The 25,775-nt window shown below is 41.6% G+C and overlaps 1 protein-coding gene across 6 annotated transcripts in view; it reads left to right on the plus strand.

Moving 5' to 3' along the window:
* Nucleotides 1-25,775, plus strand: part of TRPM1 (transient receptor potential cation channel subfamily M member 1) — a 166,453-nt gene that overhangs the window by 136,756 nt on the left and 3,922 nt on the right. For 5 of the 6 annotated variants that reach the window (XM_035303616.3, XM_035303617.3, XM_035303618.3 and 2 more), the window contains 3 exons: nt 938-1,082; nt 2,270-2,472; nt 3,426-3,558. In XM_035303616.3, the coding sequence (XP_035159507.2) occupies nt 938-1,082; nt 2,270-2,472; nt 3,426-3,558 (481 nt within the window). Of the gene's footprint in view, nt 1-937; nt 1,083-2,269; nt 2,473-3,425; nt 3,559-25,775 lie in introns of those variants that run through there. The other variant, XM_078329037.1, reaches the window with a different exon arrangement.

Genomic DNA, 25,775 nt, shown 5'->3' on the forward strand with positions numbered 1-25,775 from the left:
TCACTGTTGGGATCACCCTACTTTTTTAGGGGAGAAATAGACCCCCTATGACATAAAGTAGCATTTCAAATGAGCAGAGGCAGAAAAGATTATTTTTCAAACATGACATTGAAACAGTTGATTAAACAATTTGGGAAGTAGAGGGGATCACTACCCCATAAGACACAAAAATATTTTCAAATGTAATGTGTCAGTGAAACCAAGAAAGCAACCAGAAGGCAACATAAGCTAATATTAAATAATTAGAAGCCACTGAGACTTTCTTTTTTTTTTTTTTGAGACCAAGTTTTGCTCATGTTGCCCAGGCTGGAGTGCCATGGTGCGATCTTGGCTCACCGCAATCTCCGCCTCCCAGGTTTAAGTGATTCTCTTGCCTCAGCCTTCCGAGTAGCTGGAATTACAGGCATGCACCAACACACACAGCTAATTTTTGTATTTTTAGTAGAGATGGGATTTCTTTCTTTCTTTCTTTATTCGATCTCCATAGATGGTGTTTCTCCATGTTAGTTAGGCTGGTCTCAATCACCCAACCTCAGGTGATCCACCCGCCTCAGCCTCCGTTAAGTACTGGGATTACAGGTGTGAGTCACCGCGCCCGGCCACCACAATGACTTTCAAATGGATAACAACGAAGGGAAAAAAACATAAAGATTCATTTGTCTGCTTAAAAATGAAGACTTTTATATTTGAAAGCCACAATAAAGAAATGGGAAAATGTTTAGAAATATGACAAAGAATGACTATATCCGAGTACAGATATGAGTTTCTGACCTTTTTCTTTGTATGCATTTATTTTTTCCCCATGGAAAAATATTGCTTGTGAAATAAGAAAGAATCATATTAAAAAAGAAATAGGTCATTGAAAAACATACGTAAGAGATGTTTATCCTTTTCATCATAAGTAAAAAGCAAACACAAAACAATTTTTTTCTTTCAGCTCCTTGTGGTGAGAACCTATATGATGAGGAGGGCAAGCGGCTTCCTCCCTGTATCCCTGGCGCCTGGCTCACACCAGCACTCATGGCATGTTACCTACTGGTGGCCAACATCCTGCTGGTGAACCTGCTGATTGCTGTGTTCAAGTGCGTGTCACAGCCAGTGACCACATGTTTATTATTTATTACTGTACACATTCGCCACTTAATCTCAGAAATCTCCCAGGCTACTAATTTATTTGCAGAGAATTTCATTGGGGTTTTTAAGTAGATCCAATTTTTGCAGTCTCTTTGTTCAAACTTAATCAGTCTTAATGTATTCATAAATTAAGAGCTGACACTTAAATGCATTTAAATGTAATCACGGTTAGTATTTTAACACTTTATCATGTATCTTAATCTGATGAAAATATTTTCTTAGATGAAAGTCTCCTGGGGTACAGAAGATTTGATCTGGTCATGCTTTTCCTTCATCAGTAGAGGTGTACAAGGCAGTGATACTTTCATAAGCTGTTATAGTTACTATAAAACTATGTAAAACATTTCGTTCTGATCATTTATACAAGATAAAATGGCCTAAAAAATGGCTTAAAGCATGACATCAAGTTTCTTATAAAACCTATTTGGCATGTTGTGTTGAGTATGTTGACCATGCTCAATAAATGTTGAAAAAAATGATTTTAGCTTCTAAGATGAAAAATATAGAGGGAAAAAGCCTTCACGGAAATATACGATCCTAGAATTGGACAGGGCATTGGAGAAAACCTGGTCCAAACTTCCAGCTTGAGAGACGAGAAAACTAAAGTCATGGAAGGTAACTGGCTTTCCTAAGGTCTGTGTTGTAGGCCATGAAATCATCCACTTACTGCTTCCCGTTGGAAGCTAAAGTAAGACAAAGATTGTACCTACCCCACGTCCAAAATAATGAAACTTCAATCAAGTAAGTTCAATAACTAATCAATTCAGTTGAAAAAAAAAAGTAGTCATCTACTTGTTAGACTAATGGAAAGTTTAAACATGATAAAATGCTTAAATGGCTTATCCCTCTATATGTAGGAAATTAAGTTTCCTGAGTATATGAGTGGATTATGGTGTGGTTTCTCAAGAAAGTAGTACATAGCAGTTTATTACACTTAGCTATTGAGTACAATGTTGTTAAGCATAGATAATCCACACGGATGGATGAAGCGGAAGATCGACTGATCAAGGCATCAGTACTAAAGGGCACTAAAAGGCCATTTCATTTTTTCATTTAAATGTGAGTAACTGACTGTTCTGGGCAATCACTATACAAGGTAATGTAACTAACTGTAAAAAATGTCTTCTTTTTAAAGCAATACCTTCTTCGAAGTAAAATCAATATCCAACCAGGTGTGGAAGTTCCAGCGGTATCAGCTTATTATGACATTTCATGACAGGCCAGTCCTGCCCCCACCGATGATCATTTTAAGCCACATCTATATCATCGTTATGCGTCTCAGTGCCCGCTGCAGGAAAAAGAGAGAAGGGGACCAAGAGGAACGGGATCGTGGACTGAGTATGTGCAGGGCTGTTCCTTTCTAGGTTGGGCTGATTTCAAAATAGTGTTCCAATTGAACATCCTCACAGAAATCTCACTCTAATTGCACGTGTGAAAAGCACCACACTCAGTCCAACTGCTTCTCTTTGCAAAAAGCTTCTCATTTTGTATCCATTTTATTCTAGTTTTGTTAATTTGTTAGTAATTAACATCATGGAAAGCCAGCTCATGGAGATCAGTTGAGCTGATTCTCAAATGACTCTGTAAGTTTCTGGATAAATTCAATGCTCCTTTCAAAATGTCTTAATTTGTTGCATAAAGGAAATGAGAAAATAATGCTATCGGCTTGACTCTGTTCATAAAAATAGTTACAAAAAGTTTTCCAGGAAATATTACTTGGCCTTACTTTCCCAGTAGATGTAGTTTTGTTTTTTTATGTTTAAAAGCAGGCCATTTGGCTCCAACTGAAAGAGGCATATGACAACCACCCCCTACACACACTTTCTTTCTTTTCTTTTCTTTTTTTTTTTTTTGAGATGGAATCTAGCTCTGTCACCCAGGCTGGAGTGCAATGGCATGGTCTCGGCTCACTGCAACCTCCGCCTTCCAGATTCCAGCGATTCTCCTGCCTCAGCCTCTCAAGTAGCTGAGACTACAGGCACCCGCCACCACGCCCAGCTAATTTTTGTATTTTTAGTAGAGACAGGGTTTCACTGTGTTGGCCAGGCTGGTCTCGAACTCCTGACCTCATGGTCTGCCCGCCTTGGCCTCCCAAAGTGCTGGGATTACAAACGTGAGCCACCGCGCCCGGCCAACCACATTTTGGATACAGACCAAATTGGAGTAGTGGCGAACTGCCTTAGGAGTGGCCTTGAAGAAAGCTTAATTAAAGTGGCGCAGTGATATTCACCCTGAGGCCACAGAATGTTCTTCTTGTTTTTCACGTGGCCGACACTTCTCCCTTCACACAGAGCTGTTCCTTAGCGATGAGGAGCTGAAGAGGCTGCACGAGTTCGAGGAGCAGTGCGTGCAGGAGCACTTCCGGGAGAAGGAGGACGAGCAGCAGTCGTCCAGCGACGAGCGCATCCGCGTCACTTGTGAGAGGTACGCTTAGGGTCCCCACCGCGGGCCCGTGGGCCAGGGTCGGACGCCCCACTCTGTGGGGATGCCAGTGTCCCTTTAAACATTCACCCCGAGTTCTCATGTTTTATTTAAACTTTAGGTTTTATGCTCTGGAAACGGTGAGGAAGTTCCTAGGTGATGATTGTGCATTGGATATAGAAGGGAATGACATTTATTGCACATATTCTGGGCCAAAAGAAAACCTAACAGTTCTTGCCTACCTTCACCCTCTACCCCAAAGTGGGGGCGTTTCCACAAGGTTAGTGGAAGCTACAGAAAGCCGTCTTTCTCCCTGCTCTTGCTACTGACTTCCTTTTGCCAACGTGGTCCTCCCCTGGGGCTGCCCTCCTCATCCTGCCTAGCTGTTTGCTGCATCTTTGCAGCACCTTTCCCAGCCTCACGGGGCAGAGGAAAGGCTCCCTCCTGGGGCTGCCCTGTGAGTGGGAACTGGAGCGGGGCAGTGCAGGGTGTGGCTGAGGTGTCTGCCCACATGAGGGTGGGAGCTGCTAAACTAGGGCAGGGTCTGTCTTTCAGACACCTTGGCATCCTCGGTACCCAGACAGGTCAGCCTAATCTCCATGGTAATGCTTAACAAATGCAGAGTGAATGAATGCAGGATGTGTGAATCAATGAGTAAGTAAACGAAATCAGGCTGGGACAGAAATGGTGACATTTTCCAAACTTTGTAGTATTGCTCCACCCTAAGCTGGGAAAGAGCAACTGGCAAAGGGTAGACAGGAGCAATCAACCTTCCCTCTGCGCTTTTTATCATTGTAAGTTTTGAGAGCCCGTCTCACTTTCTAAAAGCAATTTCAGCTTGCTAAAGATCTTGCGACTGATAACACACTGTTCCAAGGGGTTTCGCTAACAGTGTGGCCAGAAGGATGAGCTCAGAGGAGCCATGCCTATGCGATGCCAGCTCTGCATTCTATCCTTGAGTACACAGAATTCAAGCTTCCGAACACAGACACATGGAGAGCCATAGTAACAGGGAGGGACTTCAGAAAGATACTGCAGCTGGCAGTTCCCAGTCACGGGAATTCACAGATGCACTTAGGTCTCCCTGGTGCACGTTCAGGCCAGTGCAGGAGGGGAGATGGCACCTATGGGTCCCTGGAGCCGGTTCCCTTCTAGACCCAGTTACCTTGTGATCCAAGCAGCCAAACCCCAGGGTTACCTGCACCACCTTCTGCCTTACTAAGGCAAATCTTTTATTAATAAGACTTTGAAATGCTTGTTTGATATCTTAAGAGTAATTGCTAAACTTTCAAAATATCAAAATTATTTCTTCATGAGAAAGATAAGGCACCCCATGTAGATCATCTAAAATTTCCACTTTTTAGTTAGACATTAACTCGAATGTAATATTAGCCAGTCATTTACAGTGGAGATTGTGTTTTGTTTTGCTCTGCTTCTCCTCTCCCTTCCCTGGCATTCCGTGGATTTTTACCATTCTTGGACCAAAGCTCCAAGAATGTGCTTATCAGGTCACTACCAAATAGCATTTTTCTCTGGGGGCTCTGTACACACGTAATAGGGATGAAAGTGTGGAGGGCAGAAAAACATGCTGCTTCCTGTTTCCCTCGGCTGAGATCCCAGGAGTGATGGGAGCACATTCCTGCCCCTCCATTTCCCTTGGCCTTGGCTAGGCTGACTCACAGGTGAATGCCCGAGACAGAAAGAGGAGGCTTGAGGAAAAGGGAGTCTTCCTTCCCTCTTAGCTAGGCCAGCAAAAAGTAGTTATTTGTACCTAGCTTTGGGTGCCTGTGACTACTTTAAAAATCATACTTGAAGTACTTAGGCATTTCTGCCAGTTCTTTGAAATTCTTTCCATATAAGATTAGTTCTGAGGCCGGGCGCAGTGGCTCACGCTTTCATAGCACTTTGGGAGGCCAGGTGGGTGGATCACCTGATGTCAGGAGATCCAGACCAGCCTGGCCAATGTGGTAAAACCTCTTCTCTACTAAAAATACAAAAATCAGCCATGTGTGGTGGCGTGCGCCTGAAATCCCAGCTACTCAGGAGGCTGAGACAGGAGAATTGCTTGAACCCAGGAGGTGGAGGTTGCAGTTAACTGAGATCGAATGACCACTCCGTACTGGGTGACACAGCGAGACTCCATCAAAAAAAAAAGATTAATTTTATTTTCTGCATCATCATTTCCCATTTAATGGTCTTCCTGCTCTTCTCTTGGTGATGTCTTCACCACCGCCAGTCAGTTTGTAGGGTCTGCTTGGGAGCATGTCAGCCTATGCCTTGTCTCCCTGTTGCCTTTCAGAGCTGAGCCACTGATTCTCATGACTCAGTCTTACAAGCTTGTTCACACAGGGTGGGCACCCATTAATCATGCTCCTCCACGCAGGGTGCTTTTAGTGCTTCTGTGCGGAATCCAAATTCATGGTTCTCTCCTAATGCTTGGAAAGTTACATTAAATGCTAACAATTTAACTGTTTGTTTTTATTATAAAGTTCCAACATTTTGTCAGATCCAACATTCAGTCCTGCAGTGAGATTTGCAATACGATTCAGTGTTGATTGACACAACAGTGGTGGCAGCAGGGTACTGAACCCCAGGTTCTGCCAAGCACGCCCACTTTCATGTCTCAGGGCCCCTGATGTCAGGGTTCTCCTCCCAACTTGGACATCTCCAGTGCTCCAGTCTCTGTGAATGTCACTACCATGAAGCTCAGTCAGCAAACTGGCAAACACTGTGGCACCTCCCTCTTCATCATTAACAATCATCACATTCTGTTTACTTCCCCTCGTAATAAATCCTGGTCCATTTGTTTTTTCATCCCTACCCCGATGCACCTAGTACAAGCTTCCATCATTTTCCACTTCCGTTCCCGTAGCTGCCTCTACCTGAGCTCTCCGTATCCATTTCTGCTTCCATCATTTTTCACTTCCATACATGGCGGGTACCTCATACCTTCCTCCTTCCCTGCTTCTCTTCTTTGGATCTCTGCCCAAATGCCAATTCCTTATGGAAAACTTCTCTGACCACCTCACACCTTGGACTAGATCAGAACCCTCAGGCCTTAAGCTGCATGAAGGCAGGGCCAGTCTGCTTTTTGTCTACCATGATATTCCCAGAGCCTGCATATCTCCACACAGTAGGAGTAGAACTTTTTTTTTTTTTTTTTTTTTTGAGACAAGGTCTCACTCTGTTGCCCAGGCTGGAGTGCAGTGCCACAATCAGGTCTCAGTGCAGCCTCAACTTCCTGGGCTCAAGTGAGCCTTCTGCATCAGCCTCACGAGTAGCTGGAACTACATGCATGCACCATGCCCGGCTAATTTTTTTTTTTTTTTTTTAGTAGAGAGGAAGTCTCACTGTGTTGCCCAGGCTAATCTCAAACTCCTGGCCTCAGCAATCCTGCTTCAGCCTCAAGATTTTTCTGAATGAATGAATGACTCAAAAGTTTGTCTCCTGATTTGAATATAAATTTCTATCCCATCCTCAATGAGTTCCTTCCTGGAGTATCAAAAAGGAAACCAACTGTGCTCCTTCTGGGTTCAAGGTTTTTTTTTTTGGAGACGGAGTTTCGCTCTTGTTACCCAGGCTGGAGTGCAATGGCACGATCTCGGCTCACCGCAACCTCCACCCACTGGGTTCAGGCAATTCTCCTGCCTCAGCCTCCTGAGTAGCCGGGATTACAGGCACGCGCCACCATGCCCAGCTAATTTTTTGTAATTTTTAGTAGAGACGGGGTTTCACCATGTTTACCAGGATGGTCTCGATCTGTTGACCTTGTGATCCACCCGCCTCGGCCTCCCAAAGTGCTGGGATTACAGGCTTGAGCCACCGCACCCGGCCTGGGTTCAAGGTTTTATAGTAAGGAAGTAGGAGCAGACTCAAGACCAAAGCATTAGGCCACCTGTAATGGTCAGGAAGAAACAAGGGCTGGCGTTGGCACCATCTCTGCTCAAAAACATAACATCAAAGAGGGTGGGATAGCAACATTTTGTAGACAACTTCTTCTTTATTATTTGTAGAAATGGGGTCTCACTCTGTTGCACAGGCTGGTCTCAAACTCCTGGGATTACAGGCATGGGCCAGCCACCATGTCTGATCAATTTCTGGCAGCCTGGCCAAGGTAGACTTTGTCTACCCAAGTGTTCTATCCTCATCATGCCAGGAGAACATTTGGCAACATGAGTCCTCATCATTGGGAGATTTGAGGCTATCTGTGTCTTCTGCAAATCCACGATGGAGCAGAAGTTCTCTTTGTGGTTCAGCATCCCTTATCATAGGTTCACAGTTCAAGAGCAATTGGGCTAGAAAGAATCTTTCCTGACAAAATTTTGTCAGAGATCAAACTTCCTTTCCTCAAACAATGAGAATTATGTTATCCAGCATGTTTTCCTTTTTCCATGGCTTCAAGGACGCTTAACACCAAACTTAATATTAAATTATAAAAGTATATTACTGTAGGATTTTGAAATATGTGGGGCACAATGCCTCTCATTGCTTTTTTATATCTTCTACTTTCATTTACATATTAATGTCTGTCATTTCACAGTATGCAGGCTATAACTCATATGTCATAAATTTTAAATGTAGTTGGGCTTGTACTTAAAAAGCTATGGGTCTTAGATAAGCCAAACCTATAATGGCATTTCTGATTGTCCCAAAACTTCTGGGTTAAGTGGTTTCTTGTCAGATTTGTGGATATGGATTGAAGTGTTTTGTTTTGTTTTGTTTTAATTCTAGAGACAGGGTACTGCTTTGTTGCCCAGGCTGGAGTACAGTGACATGATCGTAGCTCACTGCAGCCTCAAATTTCTGGGCTCAACTAAATTTCCTGCCTCAGCCTCCTGAGTAGCTGAGACTACAGGCATGCACCACCATGCCCAGCTAATGTTTGTATTATTTGTAGATACAGGATCTCACTGTGTTGCTCAGGCTGCTCTGGAACTCTGGCCTCAACTAGTCCTCCTGCCTTAGCCTCCCAAAGTGTTGGGATTACAGGCATGAGACATCATGCCCCATCCTGGATTAATGTCTTGGATTTCCTGCAGGCTTGATGGGAAATCAGCAATTTGTGGCTTTGAAATCTTTTTATTTGGCATCCTCTTCCCATGTGACCAGAAAGAGAAGTCGCTGGTCATGGAGACCTACCGAGAAGAGGACAAGATAGTAACTAGAGAAACTGAGAGATTAGTCATGGGAAGGAAGTGCAGGATTCCTCGAACGTAGAGAAGTTGTAGAATGGCAAATACACAGTGATGGGGAAGACATTCGGGGAGGATCCTGTCTGAATGCTTTCATCTTCTAAATTAATAGGGTTCAAGTTTGCCTGGATAACAGGAAGGGGATGGCAGTAAATGTTGGAGTTTTGCTGTGCCAGTGGATGACACCCTCATTCCTGATCTGACTTTGAAAGGCAACTCTGAGACAGACGCAGACTGCAGGAGGGTAGAGATAAAAATGTCACTTTTATTAGTAATAAAAGTTGTACTGGAGGGTGAGGCTTCATTCTTGCCTAATACTCACCCAGAATTAGGAAGAGCCACTCAGCCACAGGCAGCAGCAGCCACCACAGGCCTCCCTTCCCACAGGCAGAGTCAGCCTGCGTGCCAAGCCTACCAGATGACCAAGACAAAGAGAGACAAGCATGCGGCGTCCTGCCCCAATCTCCAACCAGATGAGCAGTCCTCCTCCAGAGTAAATAAAGGCCTGCAGTGAGGACAGAGCATTACTAATAAAAAACGCACACACATAGAAAGAAATACCGGGCATGGAGAAAGTATACCTCCCCGACAATCAACATTACTGACTTAAAGCCAGTGGGAAAAATTCAAGTCAAGGGAGTTCACTTTTAGAGGAAATACGGTAGGAAGGGAGCTAACCAGGATTGCTTGGCAGGTATAATGAAGATGCAAGTGAAATTAGATACCATGACTTTGTACTGGACCAGGTCCGTGTGGCTCTCATGACCTCTGTTGGGACACTGTATAGCCCAAAGGCAAGGATGCAGAAAGACAACTGTACGTGGGGCATGGAAGAGGGCCATGCACTCAAAAACCAGTCCGTGGAGAGACCTCTAAGAAACTAGTGTTTGTGCATGGCGGCATAAACAGATGACATTGCCTCCAGGCACCAAATCTCCTTGCCTAGCCCTGAGTCCTGGTAGCAGTAGGTGAAGGGTAGGGATTGGCACTAATGTGTTGCAGGTAAGGGAGAAAGAACATAGGCAATTAATGATGGGTTCACTGTGGGGCCAACCACAGAATCTGGCCTGAATAGAAAATAGAACATAACCAGAAAATGCTAATGATTAGATGACTTGAATTCTAGAAACCTGAGAAGTCTGGGGTATATTTCAATGAGGCAGCAGAGAGCTAGAATCCCAGAGAGCTTAATCTTTTTTGTTTTTTTTTTGAGATGGACTTTCACTCTTGTTGCCAGTCTGGAGTGCAATGGCACAATCTGGGCTCACTGCAACCTCTGCCTCCTGGGTTCAGGTGATTCTACTGCCTCAGCCTCCCGAGTAGCTGGGATTATAGGTATGTGCCAGCATGCCCGGCTAATTTTTTGTATTTTTAGTAGAGATGGGGTTTCACCACGTCAGCTGGGCTGGTCTTGAACTCCTGACCTCAGGTGATCTGACTGCCTCAGCCTCCCAAAGTGCTGAAATTACAGAGTGAGCCACCACACCTGGCCTAATATTCTTTTAGTAACTCTTCAGTTTACTGTTTATTACAAAGAATGAAAAAGCCAGAAGAAAAACATGAGTCTTGGCCGGGCACAGTGGCTCACACCTGTAATCCCAGCACTTTGGGAGGCCAAAGTGGGTGAATCACGAGGTCAGGTGCGACATGGTGAAACCCCAACTAAAAATACAAAAATTAGCCGGGCATGGTGGCCTGTAATCCCAGGAACTCAGGAGGCTGAGGCAGGAGAATTGCTTGATCTCTGGAAGTGGAGGTTGCATTAAGCCGAGATCACAGCATTGCACTCCAGCCAGGTGACAGAGCAAGACTCTGTCTCAAAAAAAAAAAAAAAAATTAGCTGAGAATGGTGCTGGGCATCTGTAATCCCAGCCACTCAGGAAGCTAGGCAGGAGAATCGCTTGAATCTGAGAGGTGGAGGTTGCAGTGAGCCAAGATCGTACCACTGCACTCCAGCCTGGACAAGAGAGTGAGACTCCATCTCAAAAAAAAAAAAGAAAGACGTGAGTCTTGTTCTTTTATGATTAGTTTTAATTTAGCCTTTCACACATAAAGACTCTCTAAGTAAGTGCAACAAGGTTCTATCCTGGTGTTCTTCCTATAATTATTAAATGTAAAAGGGAGCCTGTGTGAAGAAGTGGATGGAAATTAAGGTGCCTGGATATAAAATTTAGAGTGGATAAGACAACTTTATGATCAGTAGCTCTGGAATTAAATTATAGGGTAGGAATAGCTTTAGAACTCAAGTATAGAATACCAGTGGATCTTGAAACAGGGGTTTCTGCAAGTATGAACTGGTATCCTTAATATCATGTCTTCATTTAACTCTATCATTAAGGAAATGTTCCCATATAATTTATAAGATCCTTGCAGGTGAAGGGTGATTGTTTCCTATAAAAACATGACTGCATATAAAACAAGGTTTAGGCTGGGGGCACTGGCTCATGCCTGTAATCTCAGCACTTTGGGAGGCTAAGGTGGGTGGATCGCTTAAGGCCAGGAATTCGAGACCAACCTGGCCAACATAGTGAAACGCATCTCTACTAAAATTACAAAACTTTGCCGGTGTAGTGGCTCATGCCAGTAATCACAACTACTCAGGAGGCTGAGGCAGGAGAATCACTTGAACCCTGGAGGCGGAGCTTGCAGTGAGCCAAGATTGCATCCCTGCACTCCAGTCTGGGCAACAAAGTGAGACTCTCTCAGAAATTTAAAAAGGCCAGGCACGGTGGCTCACACCTGTAATCCCAGCAGTTTAGGAGGCTGCGGCGGTGGATTACTTGAGGTCAGGAGTTCGAGACCACCCTAGCCAACATGGCGAAACCGTGTCTCTACTAAAAATACAAAATTAGCTGGGCATGATGGCATGGGCATCCTAGCTATTTGGGAAGCTGAGGCAAGAGAGTCACTTGAACTCGGGAAACAGAGGTTGTAGTGACCCTAGATCATGCCACTGCACTCCAGCCTGGGCCACAGAGTGAAACTCCATCTCAAAACCAAAATAAAATTTAAAAAAATTAATTAATTAAAAAATAAACACACAAAATAAAACAAGTTTTAACAACTGGCTTACCACAGAACTCCAGATGTTTCAGTCCTGCCACAAGGACATGAATTTGGACCTTACGTTTCACAGGCAAGAGTCTATGCAAAGTCCAGTCGAGTTACGCCATACATAGGTGTTCCCTTGGAAATTAATACAAAAGTTCCACAGATTCATATGTTGTCATTCCTATTATTTGAATGAAACAGAGCACATTATTTACAACCACTTAACAAAAAGTGTGTTTTCATTTAACTACCTTCAGGCTTAGTGGCATCGTGTTCAAAATCAGGTATCCTTCATAATAGATACAGCAAGGTGTAGAGAAAATTTGCAGGGGTATCTTACTCACACAGCCGTGGCCTTTGACACTTGGGTACCATTTGCAGTTCACAGCACACAATTTCATTTTGTTCATTTAATTTAGTTGCTATCAGGCTGCAACTGTTGTTAATGTGTGATAAATCACTCCCCAGGGACAGAAGCACTTAAAGAGGAGCTGGTGGAGTAGCTTCATCCCAAAAGCAAATGTGGATGGGCACATCCCAAAGGGCACCTGACACTGGCCACATCTTAATCAGAAACAGCTTTTGTTTTTTCTCAGAACCAAACTAAACAAAAAGAGTCATGATATGTAATGTCAGCTGTTAATCTTGTATAATCTTTCACTTTCTTAATTTAAAAAACAAGTGTGCGCGTGTGTGTCTGTGTGTCTGTGTGTGTGTGTGTGTGTACGCCAGGTTTTGAGACTGATTAGGGCATTCAGGTGTATACTTTTAACAGAAAAGCCTAAAGATTCAATTTCTGAGTCAAAAGAGAAATGTGGGCCTAGAGGGACACAGCTATTATTAATCAATACTTGATTGAGACCAGGAGTTCTAGACCAGCCTGGCCAACACGGTGAAACCCTTTATCTACTAAAATTACAAAAATTAGCCGGGTGTAGTGGTGCATGCCAGTAATCCCAGCTACTCAGGAGGCTGAGGCACAAGAATCACTTGGACCTCAGAGGTAGAGGTTGCAGTGAGCCAAGATTGCACCGCTGCACTCCAGCCTGTGCGACAAAATGAGACTGTGTCTCAAAAATTCAAAAAGGCCAGGAATGGTGGCTCATGCCTGTAATCCCAGCACTTTGGGAGGCCGAGGCGGGTGAATCACGAGGTCAACAGATTGAGACCATCCTGGTCAACATGGTGAAACCCCGTCTCTACTAAAATTACAAAAAATTAGCTGGACATAGTGGCGTGTGTCTGTAATCCCAGCTACTCGGGAGGCTGAGGCAGGAGAATTGCCTGAACCCAGGAGGCGGAGGTTGCGGTGAGCTGAGATCGTGCCATTGCACTCCAGCCTGGGTAACAAGAGCGAAACTCCATCTCAAAAAAAAAAGGAAAAAAAAAAAAGAACAGAGAAATATTGTAATAAATCAAGTGTGGCTTAAATTTCTATTCAAAGTGAGGAGAATGATTAATTGGGGCTCAGACAGTTTATATATTTCACTGCTTATCATTTCCTCTGATACAGAAGGATGGAAGGTGGCCATTAGGAGTTGCTCTTCAGGTCTGCCAGTTGAGAAATCATGTGTTTGGTGGTTAGAAAAATGGCCTCAATGCTCTTTTCCAAAGTATTCGTAAGTGGAATTTTTCCTGTAAAGTCAATGCTGCCATAATGTGAAAAATAAAAACCTAGTAGAGCTACTTATAGGATCTACGAGTAAATCCAAACCCAGAAATAGTTACAGAAACTGCACACTTCACATGGAGAGTAAGGAAGATAATCAATCTGATCAGAAATCAGTGTCACCGTGTGTAAGAAAGCACACTTTGTGTAATCAAAGAAATAATTTATTTGTGCTGAATACTTGTTATACTAAAAACATAGTGATAAGTTATTTGACTATGTGATTTGAAATATTTGAGGGTATTGGCATATTTTGTAAAGTGAGAATTATTTTGAAAATGTTTGAAAACCCCATAATAAATAACACAGGCATGATAGTTTAATTAGATCATGCCTAAAGCCAGCATCGCAACATACGTTTACATGCAATGGCTGAGGTTCATCTAGCTCATCCACAGCCATCAGAGGTAGCTGAAAGTTCTAGGACCAGTTTTCCCACAGCTGGGGTCATCGAATGACTTGGGATGTGGGGTTCTCAAGTTCTAAGATCACTTCAGTTTTTAACTTTGATGATGACGGCATGTTTGCAAAGGGTCCTTGAGCAAATGTGGGGATGAAGAACAAGATGAGGCAGGATGGGAAGATGAGGGCAGATTCTGAAGGGCTTTGAATGTACAGGGGGAACAGAAATCTCTATAGGATGTTAAGATTAAGGGCTGCCATGGATGGAAGGGAAGAATTAAAGCTACATTTTCATAGCATTTTACATAGTATGAGAATGTGTCAATCTCTGTATCACAGAATAGGGTTGCCAATGGAGATTATAAGGTCTTCCTTTAATACTCTCTTTGGTACCCAACACTACAGGGAAATTGTGTTTTTTGTTTTTTGGGTTTTTTTTTTTTTTTTTTGAGACGGAGTTTCGCTCTTGTTACCCAGGCTGGAGTGCAATGGCGCGATCTCGGCTCACCGCAACCTCCGCCTCCTGGGTTCAAGCAATTCTCCTGCCTCAGCCTCCTGAGTAGCTAGGATTACAGGCACGTGCCACCATGCCCAGCTAATTTTTGTATTTTTAGTAGAGACGGGGTTTCACCTTGTTGACCAGGATGGTCTCGATCTCTTGACCTTGTGATCCAGCCGCCTCGGCCTCCCAAAGCCCTGGGATTACAGGCATGAGCCACCGCGCCCGGCCTGGAAATTGTGTTTTTATCTTAAGCGTGATGGGAGGCTGCTACTGGTTTTAAGCGAAGATTAACATGGTTGTGTTTCTGTGATACCTTTTTGGATTAGAGTGAGAAAAGACATTGGAGGCAAAGAGGCTATTCCTTGTAACTAACATTTTTTGCTTTATCAGGGGTACAAAATGAGGTCATACATCTTTTTTCTCTCTTTTTTTCACAGAGTATTGCTCTGTCACCCAGGCTGGAGTGCAATGGCGCAATCTTGGCTCACTGCAACCTCCGCCTCCTGGGTTCAAGTGATTCTCCTGCCTCAGCCTCTCAAGTAGCTGGGATTATGATGTGTGCCACCAAGCCCAGCTAACTTTTTATTTTTATTTTTTAGTAGAGATGGGGTTTCACCATGTTGGTCAGACTGCTCTCAAACTCCTGACTTCAGATGATCCACCCACCTCAGCCTCCCAAAGTGCTGGGATTACAGGCATGAGCCACCATGCCCAGCCAAGGTCATATATCTTTTGATATGTGAAATTATTCTTTGACCTCATCCCCTCTGCTTATTCTAAGAGTCATTTTTCCTCTCGCTATTGTCCCATCGCCCCACCCTCACCCCCCACCTCCTGTCAGGTGCAGGAAATCCAGTAGTCTGGTGAAGTCCCCACACACTGCATCAGAATCAAGACGGCGCAACCAACCATTGCTCTTTGCTCTCTGTGTGCTCCTGTCATTTGGCCCTGACAGTAAATGCGATTGTGGAAGTGCAGGGCACGGAGGATTGATTTGAGCCGCAGCTTTCTGGCTGGAGCATAGCAAAGGGGAGCTCCCAGGAACTAGAGATGTCAGGGAGATAGGGAGGGGGGAACTTGGAAAAGCAGTGCCATAGATTTATGAACTCACCCCACACTGTGCGTGTCAAAGGCTGGGGAGTCTGCTCCTTATTCACATACCAAAGGCACTGAGTGGGGCAGCATGAGCAAAAGCTGGTGGAGTAAGGAACTCTGGAACTCTGCCTCACCATAAGAGCAACAACAGAGTTGGCAAAAACTGTCAGAGTCTATATTTCGTGGAACTCTGGGAATTAAGCAATGGCTTATTAAGCAACTTAGGCCATTCTTATTTAAATGAAATGGCTGGATCTTGATTTTTTTTTTTTTAAAGTGAGCTTTGTGACATTTTAACTTACCCCTGCCCTATCCTCTGCTCTCCAGTTTAGTGGCGGCCTTGAAAACAACAACCTGCATTCCTAGTACCAGTAGGAGCAGAAAGAATCTCATATGCAAAGAATTATAATTACTTGTTTTGTAATTACAAGGCAGTTCCTTGGAAGTCTGGCTGAAAGTTTCGTCTTTATTTCACCTGACCTGGAACAGGCCCAGTACTAAAGCTTCTAGTTAGAAGGGGTGGAGGAAGGGTTGTCAAAAACATTTCCAGGCAAAGGGTTTAGTGCTTGCTTTCTGAGGTGGCAGATGACAACTGGGGCAAACAATAGACTAACCAAAAAGTTAGGGAGAAAAACAGATGTCGGTAAGAGCTTTGAAAGGCTCTGACACCTTCCTGGGAATCTAGAAAGCTGTGTGCATGCTAGGGCTGTGCATAGGCTCAGGAAAGACCTGAGAACGCTGTAAGTTTGTTTCTGGCTGACCTGGCCTCGAGGCTCTGTGAAAGCAGGAAGTGAAGGCTAAGGCAAAGATGTAAACTGCCTGAGTACTGAGGATGTGCCCCTACATACACATACAGCTTCTCAGAAAAGACTAGATTTTTTTCTGGTTGTTCCACATGCTTAAGGAAATCTCTAAGTATTAACTGACCCCTAAGCTAATAAAACACAAACTTTAGTGGCCATACAACACAAAGAATACAGACTTTACAAAATTATTTCAGAAAGATCACTAAACCAACTAACAACTACGCTAAGAAGCAATAACGACAAGCCTGAGAGGGGAGAGAATCTGATTTCTAGAGTTGCCACATTATAATACTTAACATGTCAACTTTTAAATAAAAATGACAAAACATGTAAAGAAATATGAAACTATGGTCCACACATAGGAAAAAGGACAATCTTAAGAACCATCCCTTAGGAATCCTGGATATTAGATATTTTAGCAAAGAGTTTAATTCAATTATTTTAGCTATTTTAAGCAGATTTAAAGACCTAAAGGAAACCATCTCCAAAGAACTAAAGGAAAGTATGAGAAGGATTTTTCACCAAATAGAGACTATCAATAAGGAGGTAGAAATTATATCAAGTAGTAGATGAGGTATAAAAAAAAAAAAAGGTAGAAATTATACATATTTTTTAAAATTAGGTCAGGCGCAGTGACTCATGCCTGTCATCCCAAAACTTTGGGAGGCCAAGGTGGGAGGATTGCTTGAGGCCAGGAGTTCAAGACCAGCCTGGGAAACATAGCAAGACTGTTTTAACCTACATAAAATTGTTTTTAAAACTAGACAAGAATGGTGGTGCATACCATGGCAACTGGCCAAGTATGGTGGTACCATTAGTCCTAGCTACTTGGGAGCCTGAGGTGGGAGGATTGCTTGAGCCCAGGAATTCAAGGCTGCAGTGAGCTATGATCTTGCCACTGCATTCCAGCCTGGACAATAGAGTAAGACACTGTCTCAAAAAGAAGAAAGAAAGGAAGAGAGGGAGGAGGGAGGAAGGGAAATTCTGACATTGTAAAGTACAATAACTGAAATGAAAAGTTCACTACAGAAGGCTCAACAGCAGATTTGAGCAGGCAGATTAAAGAATCAGCAAACTGGAAGATAAATCAGTTATAATTACTCAGTCTAAGGACAGCAGGGGCAATGAAGAGAAAATGATCAGTGTCAGAGACCCATGGAACACCATCCAGCATAACATAGGCATTATGAGAGTTACAGAAGGAGAGAAGCAAAAGTGGCAGAAATAATATCTAATCGCCAACATTTTACAGATTTTATGAAAGATATGAATCTCCATATCCAAGAAGCTCTGTAAACTCCAAGTAAGATAAACTCAAAGAGATCCATACCAATTAACATTATAGCCAAACTGTTAAAAGCCAAAGGAAAAGAATCTTGAAAGCAGCAAGAAAGAAGCAACTTATCACATGCAAAGGATGCTCAGTCAGATAAAAAGGCTGACCTCTCATCAGAAGCCAGGAAGACCAGAAGACCTTGGGATGACATAGTCAATATGCTGAAAGAAAAGGACTGTCCACTAAAACTTACATATCCAGCAAAACTATCCTTTGAAGGATAAATTAAGACAGTTTCCCAGATAGCCAAGAACTGAGAGAATTCATTAACAGCAAACCTATTACGAGAGATACTAAAGATAGTTTTTCAAGCAGAAATGAAAAAACATAAGACAATAACCAAAATACATGAAGAAATAAAGAGGACCAGTAAATGTGACTACTTAGGTAAATATAAAAGGCATTATAAATGTACTTTTTGTTTGTAATTACTTTTTATTTTCTTTGTGAATTATAAGACAACCGCATAGAGCAATCATTACAAATCTATGTTGATGGGTATACAATGTACAAAGATATAATTTGTGATAATAACAGCATAACATGATGGGGGAGGATGGAGCTTTATAAGAGTAAAGTTTGTGTATATTATTGAAAGTATTTGGTATTAGGCCAAGTGTAGTGGCTCACACCTCTAATCCCAGCACTCTGGGAGACCGAGGCAGGTGGATCACCTGAGGTCGGAGTCCGAGACCATCCTGGCCAACATGGTGCAAATCTCTACTGATACAAAAATCTACTGAAAATACAAAACTTAACTGGTGTGGTGGCACATGCCTGTAATCCCCACTACTCGGGAGGCTGACACACGAGAATCACTTGAACCTGGGAAGTGGAGGTTGCAGTAAGTTGAGATCTTGCCACTGCACTTCAACCTGGGAAACAGAGAGAGACTTCATCTCAAAAAAAAAAAAAAAAGTAATTGCATTAAACTAAAGTAGACTGTTATAAATTAAGATGTTAATGATAATTCCCAGAGTAAGCACTAAGAAAATAACTCAAAAACATACGAGAAAAGAAATAACAGGGGGCAGGTGTGGTGGTGCATGCCTGTAGTCCCAGCTACTCAAGAGGTTAAAGCAGAAAGATCACTTCAGCCCAGGAGTTCAAGGCCAGCCTGAGAAACATAGTGGGGCCCCATATCTTAAAAAAGAAAAGAAATATTAAGTGAATTAAAATGATACATTAGAAAATACCTATTTTAACATATAAGAAAACAGTAATAATGGAGTTGAGGGACAAAATAAAAAAAGATACATAGAAAGCAAATAGCAGTATGGTCGAGGTAAGCTCTTCCTTACCAGTAATTATATTATATGAACATAGATTAGACTTTTTAAGACAGAGACTAGCACAGTGAATATATTAAATATGGTGTAATTATATGCTGTCTACAGAGTCTCACTTCAAATTCAAAAAAATTTAAAGTTTTAAAGTGAAAAGATGGAAAAAGATATTTCATGCAAACAGTAATCAAAAAATAGTTGTGGTGGCTATACCTATCAGGTAAAATAGACTCTAAGACAAATATTGTTACTAGAGACAAAGAAGGACATGACATAATGATTGATATAATGAAAAGGTCAATATATCAAAAAGATATAACAATTATAAACATATATGCACCAATAGCAGAGCCTCATAAGATATGAAGCAAAAACTGACAAAATTGAAGGGAGAAACAGTTCTCAAATAATAGTTGTAAACTCTAGTAATAGAACTAGACAAAAGTTCTAAACTGTCTAGTACTATAATTAGACAAAAGTTCATCAAGAAAATAGAAACCTTGGCCAATACTATACGCCAACTCAAGGTAACAGACATCAACAGAACACTCGACAACAGCAAAATATATATTCCTCTTATAAGCATGTAGAACATTTTCCAATATACATCATCTCTTAGGCCATAAAGCAAGTCTCAATAAGTTTTAAAAGGATTAAGATTAAACAAAGTATTCTCAGGCCACAACAAAATAAAATGATAAATTAATAACAAATGAAAATTTGGAAAATTTACAAATATGTGACAATTAACACACTCTTAAATAATCAATAGACCAAAGAAAATATCACAAGAGAAATTGGAAAATACTTCAAGGTGAAAAAAATGAAAACACAACATGCCAAAACAGTAAAAGCAGTATTCAGAAGGATATTTATAACTGTAAAGGCCCACATGTAAAAAGACGAAAGATCTCAAAGACATTAAGAACTAGACTAATGAACAGACTGTCACCAAGGTCCCAGACTGACTACTGGGCTGCACACACATAGGTCAGATCTCAATAGCACTGCAAAGACTTTGAAAATGGAACTGACATTGGAATCATAGTCCATAGAAAGCATGCCGCAAGTTGCAGCCTGAAACTAACCAGGTTGATCACCTCCTAAAACCAAAAAAATAAAATCAACATTCTCCATGAAAATTAGACATGATTCAGAGTCATGTGACATAATATTCAAAATGTCCAAGGCGGGTGGATCACAAGGTCAAGAGATCGAGATCATCCTGGTCAACATGGTGAAACCCTGTCTGTACTAAAAACACAAGAAATTAGCTGGGCGTGGTGGCGCGCACCTGTAATCTCAGCTACTCGGGAGGCTGAGGCAGGATAATTGCCTGAACCCAGGAGGTTGTGGTGAGCCGAGATTGCGCCATTGCACTCCAGCCTGGGTAACAGGAGCAAAACTCTGTCTCAAAAAAAAAAATTAAAAAATTAAAAATGTCAGGCTACAGTCCAAAATCATTTGAAGTATGAAGAATCTAGAAAATCTCAACTCACCTGGGAGAAAAAGACAATCAGGAAATGTCAATGTCAAGGTAACACAGATAGTGAAATTATCTGACAAAGGCTTTAAAGCAGCTATTATGAAAATGCTTTAAAAAATTACAAAGGCTCTTTAAACTAATAGAAAACTAGAAAGTCTCAGAAAAAGAATAGAAGATACAAAGAAAATTTAACCAAAAAATACAGTAAGTGAAATGAAAAATTCATTGGATAGGCTCAATAGCAAAACAGGGATTACAGAGGAGAGAGTAAACTTGAAGGTATTTCAACAGAAAATTACTCAATTTTAACAAGAGAGTAAATGGGCTGAAGAAAAAGGCCAAAGCCTCAGAGAAGTCTGAGGCAATAATAAAAGGTATAACATTTGTAGTATGAGTCCTAGAAGAAGAGAAAAAGTATGATGCAGAAAAACTGCTTGAAGAAATAACTAAAAACCTCCCAAGTTTGATGAAAGGCATAAACCCGCAGATTAAATAAATTTAGAGAAAGCTATATAGGACTAACTCAAATGAATCCATATCAAAAACTAAAGAAAGGAAAAAAAATTGATAACAAAGAAAAAATTGACCAGAGAAAAATAGCACATTACTTACTGGAGGACAGTGATTTGAATGATGGCAGATTTCGCATCAGAAACAATGGAGGCCAGGAGGACGTAGCAGTGTTTTTCATTTTCATTTTTATTTATTTTTTGAGATCAGGTCTCCTATGTTGCCAGGCTAAACTCAAACACCTGGGCTCAAGCAACCCTCCCACCACAGCCTCCTGAGAAGCTGAGATCACAGGCACAGGTCACCATACCTTGCATTATGTTTCTGAAGTGCTGAAAGGAAAGAATAATCAATCCAGAATTACATACCCAACAAAAATATTCTTCAAAAGTGAAAGTGACAATAGACAAAGAATTCATTGCTGGCAGACCAATTCTAAAAGAATTACTGCAGAACATTCTTCAAGACAGAAGGAAATAATACCAGGATTGAACTTGGAACATCAGAAATGAAAGAAGAGCATCAGAAATAGTAAATATGTTGATAAATGTAAAGATGAACCTTCTCTTTCTGAGTTCTTTAAAGTATATTTGACAGTTGAAAGCAAAAACTGTCACCTTGTCTGATGGGATTTTCCATATATGTAGCTACATCACATGACAACTGTTGCACAAAGAGCCGTATGGTAGTAATGTCCCTACATTCAAATTGTGTGGTGAAATGCTGACACCAAGCACACTGTGAAATGTTACTATCTATCCGTCGTCTCTAAAACAACCACTGTCAAATCCATAGTAAATACTTCAGTCACTTCCCAACTCATGCCCTGAGGCCAGCATCACCACGATTCCAAAACCAGACAAAGACAACCGAAAAAAGAACCACAGACCAATATTCCTCCTGAATGTAGACACAAAATTTCACAACAAAATACTAGCAAACTGAGTCTAGCCACAACAGGTAGTTTATCCCAGGAATGAAAGCCTGGGTCAATATTTGAAAATAATCCATGTAATTTACCATATTAATAGTAGGGGAAAAAACGCTATGTTTCTGGCAGTTGGTGCAGAAAAAGCATTTGATGAAATTCAACATTCGTGATAATAAAAATACGTTTTCTAAAAGCCTCTCAGCAAACTAGGAACAGAAGAGAACCTCCTTAATCTGACAGATGGCATTTACATCAAACCTATGGCAAAATGGTAAAAGACTGAATGCTTTCTCCCTAAAACTGGGAACAAGGAAGGATGACCACTGTCACCACTGCTGTTCAACAATGTACTGGAAGTCTCAGGCAATAGGAAAAAAAAGAAGCTTTACGTCTTGGAGAGAAATGCACAAATACATAAAGCCATTCCTGTTTCTACATGACATGATTCTCTATGTAGAAAACCACGTAAAATATTTAAAAAATGAAATGAAACAAGAATCTCCTAGAAGTAATGACTTTAACAAGGCTACAGAGAAGTCAACAAACAAAAATTAATCTCATTGCTATATATACTATCAGTATGTAATTGAACACTGGAATTTTAAAAACAATACCATTCTCACAGAGCTCCAACAGAAATGAAATACGTATAAATCTTGTAAAATATGTATGGGAGCTGCATGCAGAGAACTACAAAACGCTGATGAAAGAAATCAATGATCACTTAATAAATGGGAAGATATACCATATTCATGTATCGGAAGACTCAGTGTGGTAAGATGTCAGTTCTCCCCAGATTTATCTATAGATTTCACACAATACCAATCAAAATCCCAGCAGGATATTTTGTAGATATAGGCCAACTGGTTTGTTGTTGTTGTAGATGAGGTCTCCCTGTTTCCACGCTGGTCTCAAACTCCTGAGCTCAAGCAGTCCTCCTACCTCAGTCTCCCGAAGCACTGGGATTACAGGCATGAGCCACTGTGCCCAGCTATGTCAACTGATTTTAAAAGTTAAATGGAAAGGCCAAGGAACTAGACTAGGTAAAACAATTTTGAAAAAGAAGAATAACCTTAGAGAAATCACCCTACCCAGTTTTAAGGCTTACTGTGAAACTATAGTAATGAAGGCAATGTGGTATTGGTGAAGGGCCCAACACATGCATAAATAGAACAGAATAAAGAGTCCTGGAGTAGATCTACCCAAATAGAGACAATTGATTTCTTTCCCCGAACGTGCAAAAGTCATTCAACAAGGAATGATCATCTTTTCAACTAATGGTGTTAGGACACTGGGACATTCTTATACAAAAAATGGATCTCAACATACAAAAATTAACTAAAAATGGATCACAATCTAAGCATAAAACACAAAACTAAAAAACGTTTGGAAGAAGACAAAAGAGAAAATCTTCATGACTTGGGAATAGGAAAAGATGCAACACAAAAGCACAATCATGTCAATCATATATCTGACAAAAGACTTTTATACAAAATGTCTAAAGAACTCTAAAACCCTTAATAACTCATAATAAGGAAAAAATGGCCCAATTTAAAAACTAAGCTAAATATTAGACACATCAGAGAGGATATAAGATTGTCAAATACATAAAAAGTTGCTCAACATCATTAGCTATCAGTGAAATGAAATACACACCGAATACAAGAGCTAAAAATAAAAAGTTTAAAAATACCAATAGCCAAGAAGGATGCTGAGCAACTGGAATTTGCGTACATTGCTGGTAGGGATAAAAAACGGTTCAGCCACTCTGAAAAATGGTTTAGCAGTCCCTTATAATGTTAAACATACATTTATCCTATGAACCAGCAATCCCAGGTATTTAACTCCTAGGTATTTATCCTCGAGAAATGAAAACATGTTTGCACAAAACCTGTACGTGAATGTTTACAGCAGCTCTCTTCATACTTGTCAAAAAATAGAAACAACCCAAATGTCCTTCAGCAGGTACTGTGGCACATCCATTATTAGAAATATATCTTCACCAGGCGTGGTGGTTCATGCCTGTAATCTCAGCACTTTGGGAGGCTGAGGCAGGTGGATCACCTGAAGTCAGGAGTTTGAGGCCAGCTTGGCCAACATGGCAAAACTCCATCTCTACTAAAAATACAAAAATTAGCTAAGTGCGGTAGCAGGTGCCTGTAATCTCAGCTACTCAGGAGGCTGAGGCAGGAGAATTGCTTGAACCTGGACACAGAGGTTGCAGTGAGCAGAGATCGTGCCACTGTACTCTAGCCTGGGTGACAAAGTGAGACTCTGCCTCAAAAAAAGAAAAGAAAGAAAGAAATGTAACTTTAAGAGAGCATCAACTTTATTTAAAGGAAAAGCCAAGAGAATTAGTTGGATCTGGAATGCTTTTGTATTCTGTGATGTGATGAAAAAGATTTTTCACTATGTCCTGAAAGAAAAGCTGGACTAAGACTTGGAAAGCTACATAAATAACTTTTTGCCGTTTAATCCTATCTCACTATGAGCTCTATCACGAATGAGGTAGTCTCTTGTGTTTTTCTGCCATTCAATATGTAAACAAATGTCGGGCTCTTGTCTGATTGATTCCTAGACAGCCTTTCTCCATCTGAAATGGAAACCTCTCCTGGCGTGGGTGTCAAGGTTTGTGAAGCATGTTTTAAACAATTATGGAAGTCACCAGCCCTGGCTAACAAAGGGAGACAGATCCTCATTTGTCCTTTAGGTTAATCATTTCAGATGGAAGTGAACTTAAACTCATTTTTTTTCTTTCTTCTTTCGTATGCACTAAAAAACTCAATACGACTTCCCTTCATTTGGCATAGCTGTTTAAAATTTGCTGTATCTGCAGTATAGCTGTTCACAAGGTCCAAACAAGCAACTGACAATTTCTCTCAACCCAAGGTACATCATTAGGCATTGTTTCTTCCACAGCTTCAAGTAAGGGAGGAGCAGTAGGGATGGGAGATTTGAGACACTGAAAAAGAAGCTTGGTAACTGATTCAACGCAGAGGGGAGGGGAGGGGAGAGAGTTAGTATAAGGGAGACCAAAGAATCCAATGACTTTGGGGTTTCTTTTTCATATATGAGTGACTGAGAATGCTGATATCTGAATTAGGTAATAAAGGGAACATAGACAAAAACTATAAAAGATTTGAAAGGAAAGGTATTTTTCTTCATTTCACCATTGTATTTGTTTTGAAAAGTTTGCACAGCTGCAATATCTCTTAGTGTATGTTTGTAAAGGAACTCAAGTTTGGGGCAATGTGTTTTTTTGATACAAAAGGAGTTGTCAGAGTAATAATTTTAAAGGGATTAGGGAGCCTTTTTTTTTTTTTTTTTTTGAGACAGAGTCTTGCTCTGTTGCTCAGGCTGGTGTGCAGTGGCACAATCTCGGCTCACTGCATCCTTTGCCCCCGGGGTTCAAGCGATTCTTGTGCCTTAGCCTCCCAAGTAAGCTGGGTTTACAGGCACGTGCCACCGTGTCTGGCTAATTTTTGTATTTTTAGTAGAGATAGGGTTTCACCATGCTGGCCATGCTGGTCTCAAACTCCTGACCTCAGGTGGCCCATCCACCTCGGCCTCCCAAAGTACTGGGATTATAGGTGTGAGCCACTGTGCCTGGCCAGGAGACATTTTTTTTTTTTTTTTTTGAGACGGAGTTTCACTCTTGTAACCCAGGCTGGAGTGCAATGGCGCGATCTCGGCTCACCACAACCTCCGCCTCCTGGGTTCAGGCAATTCTCCTGCCTCAGCCTCCCGAGTAGCTGGGATTACAGGCATGCGCCACCATGCCCAGCTAATTTTTTTGTATTTTTAGTAGAGACAGGGTTTCACCATGTTGACCAGGATGGTCTCGATCTCTTGACCTCGTGATCCACTTGCCTCGGCCTCCCAAAGTGCTGGGATTACAGGCTTGAGCCACCACGCCCGGCCAAAGGAGCCATTATTTTTAATGGAGAACACCAA

Source organism: Callithrix jacchus, chromosome 6 (genome assembly GCF_049354715.1).
Source record: "Callithrix jacchus isolate 240 chromosome 6, calJac240_pri, whole genome shotgun sequence".
Taxonomy (NCBI): Eukaryota; Metazoa; Chordata; class Mammalia; order Primates; family Cebidae; genus Callithrix; species Callithrix jacchus.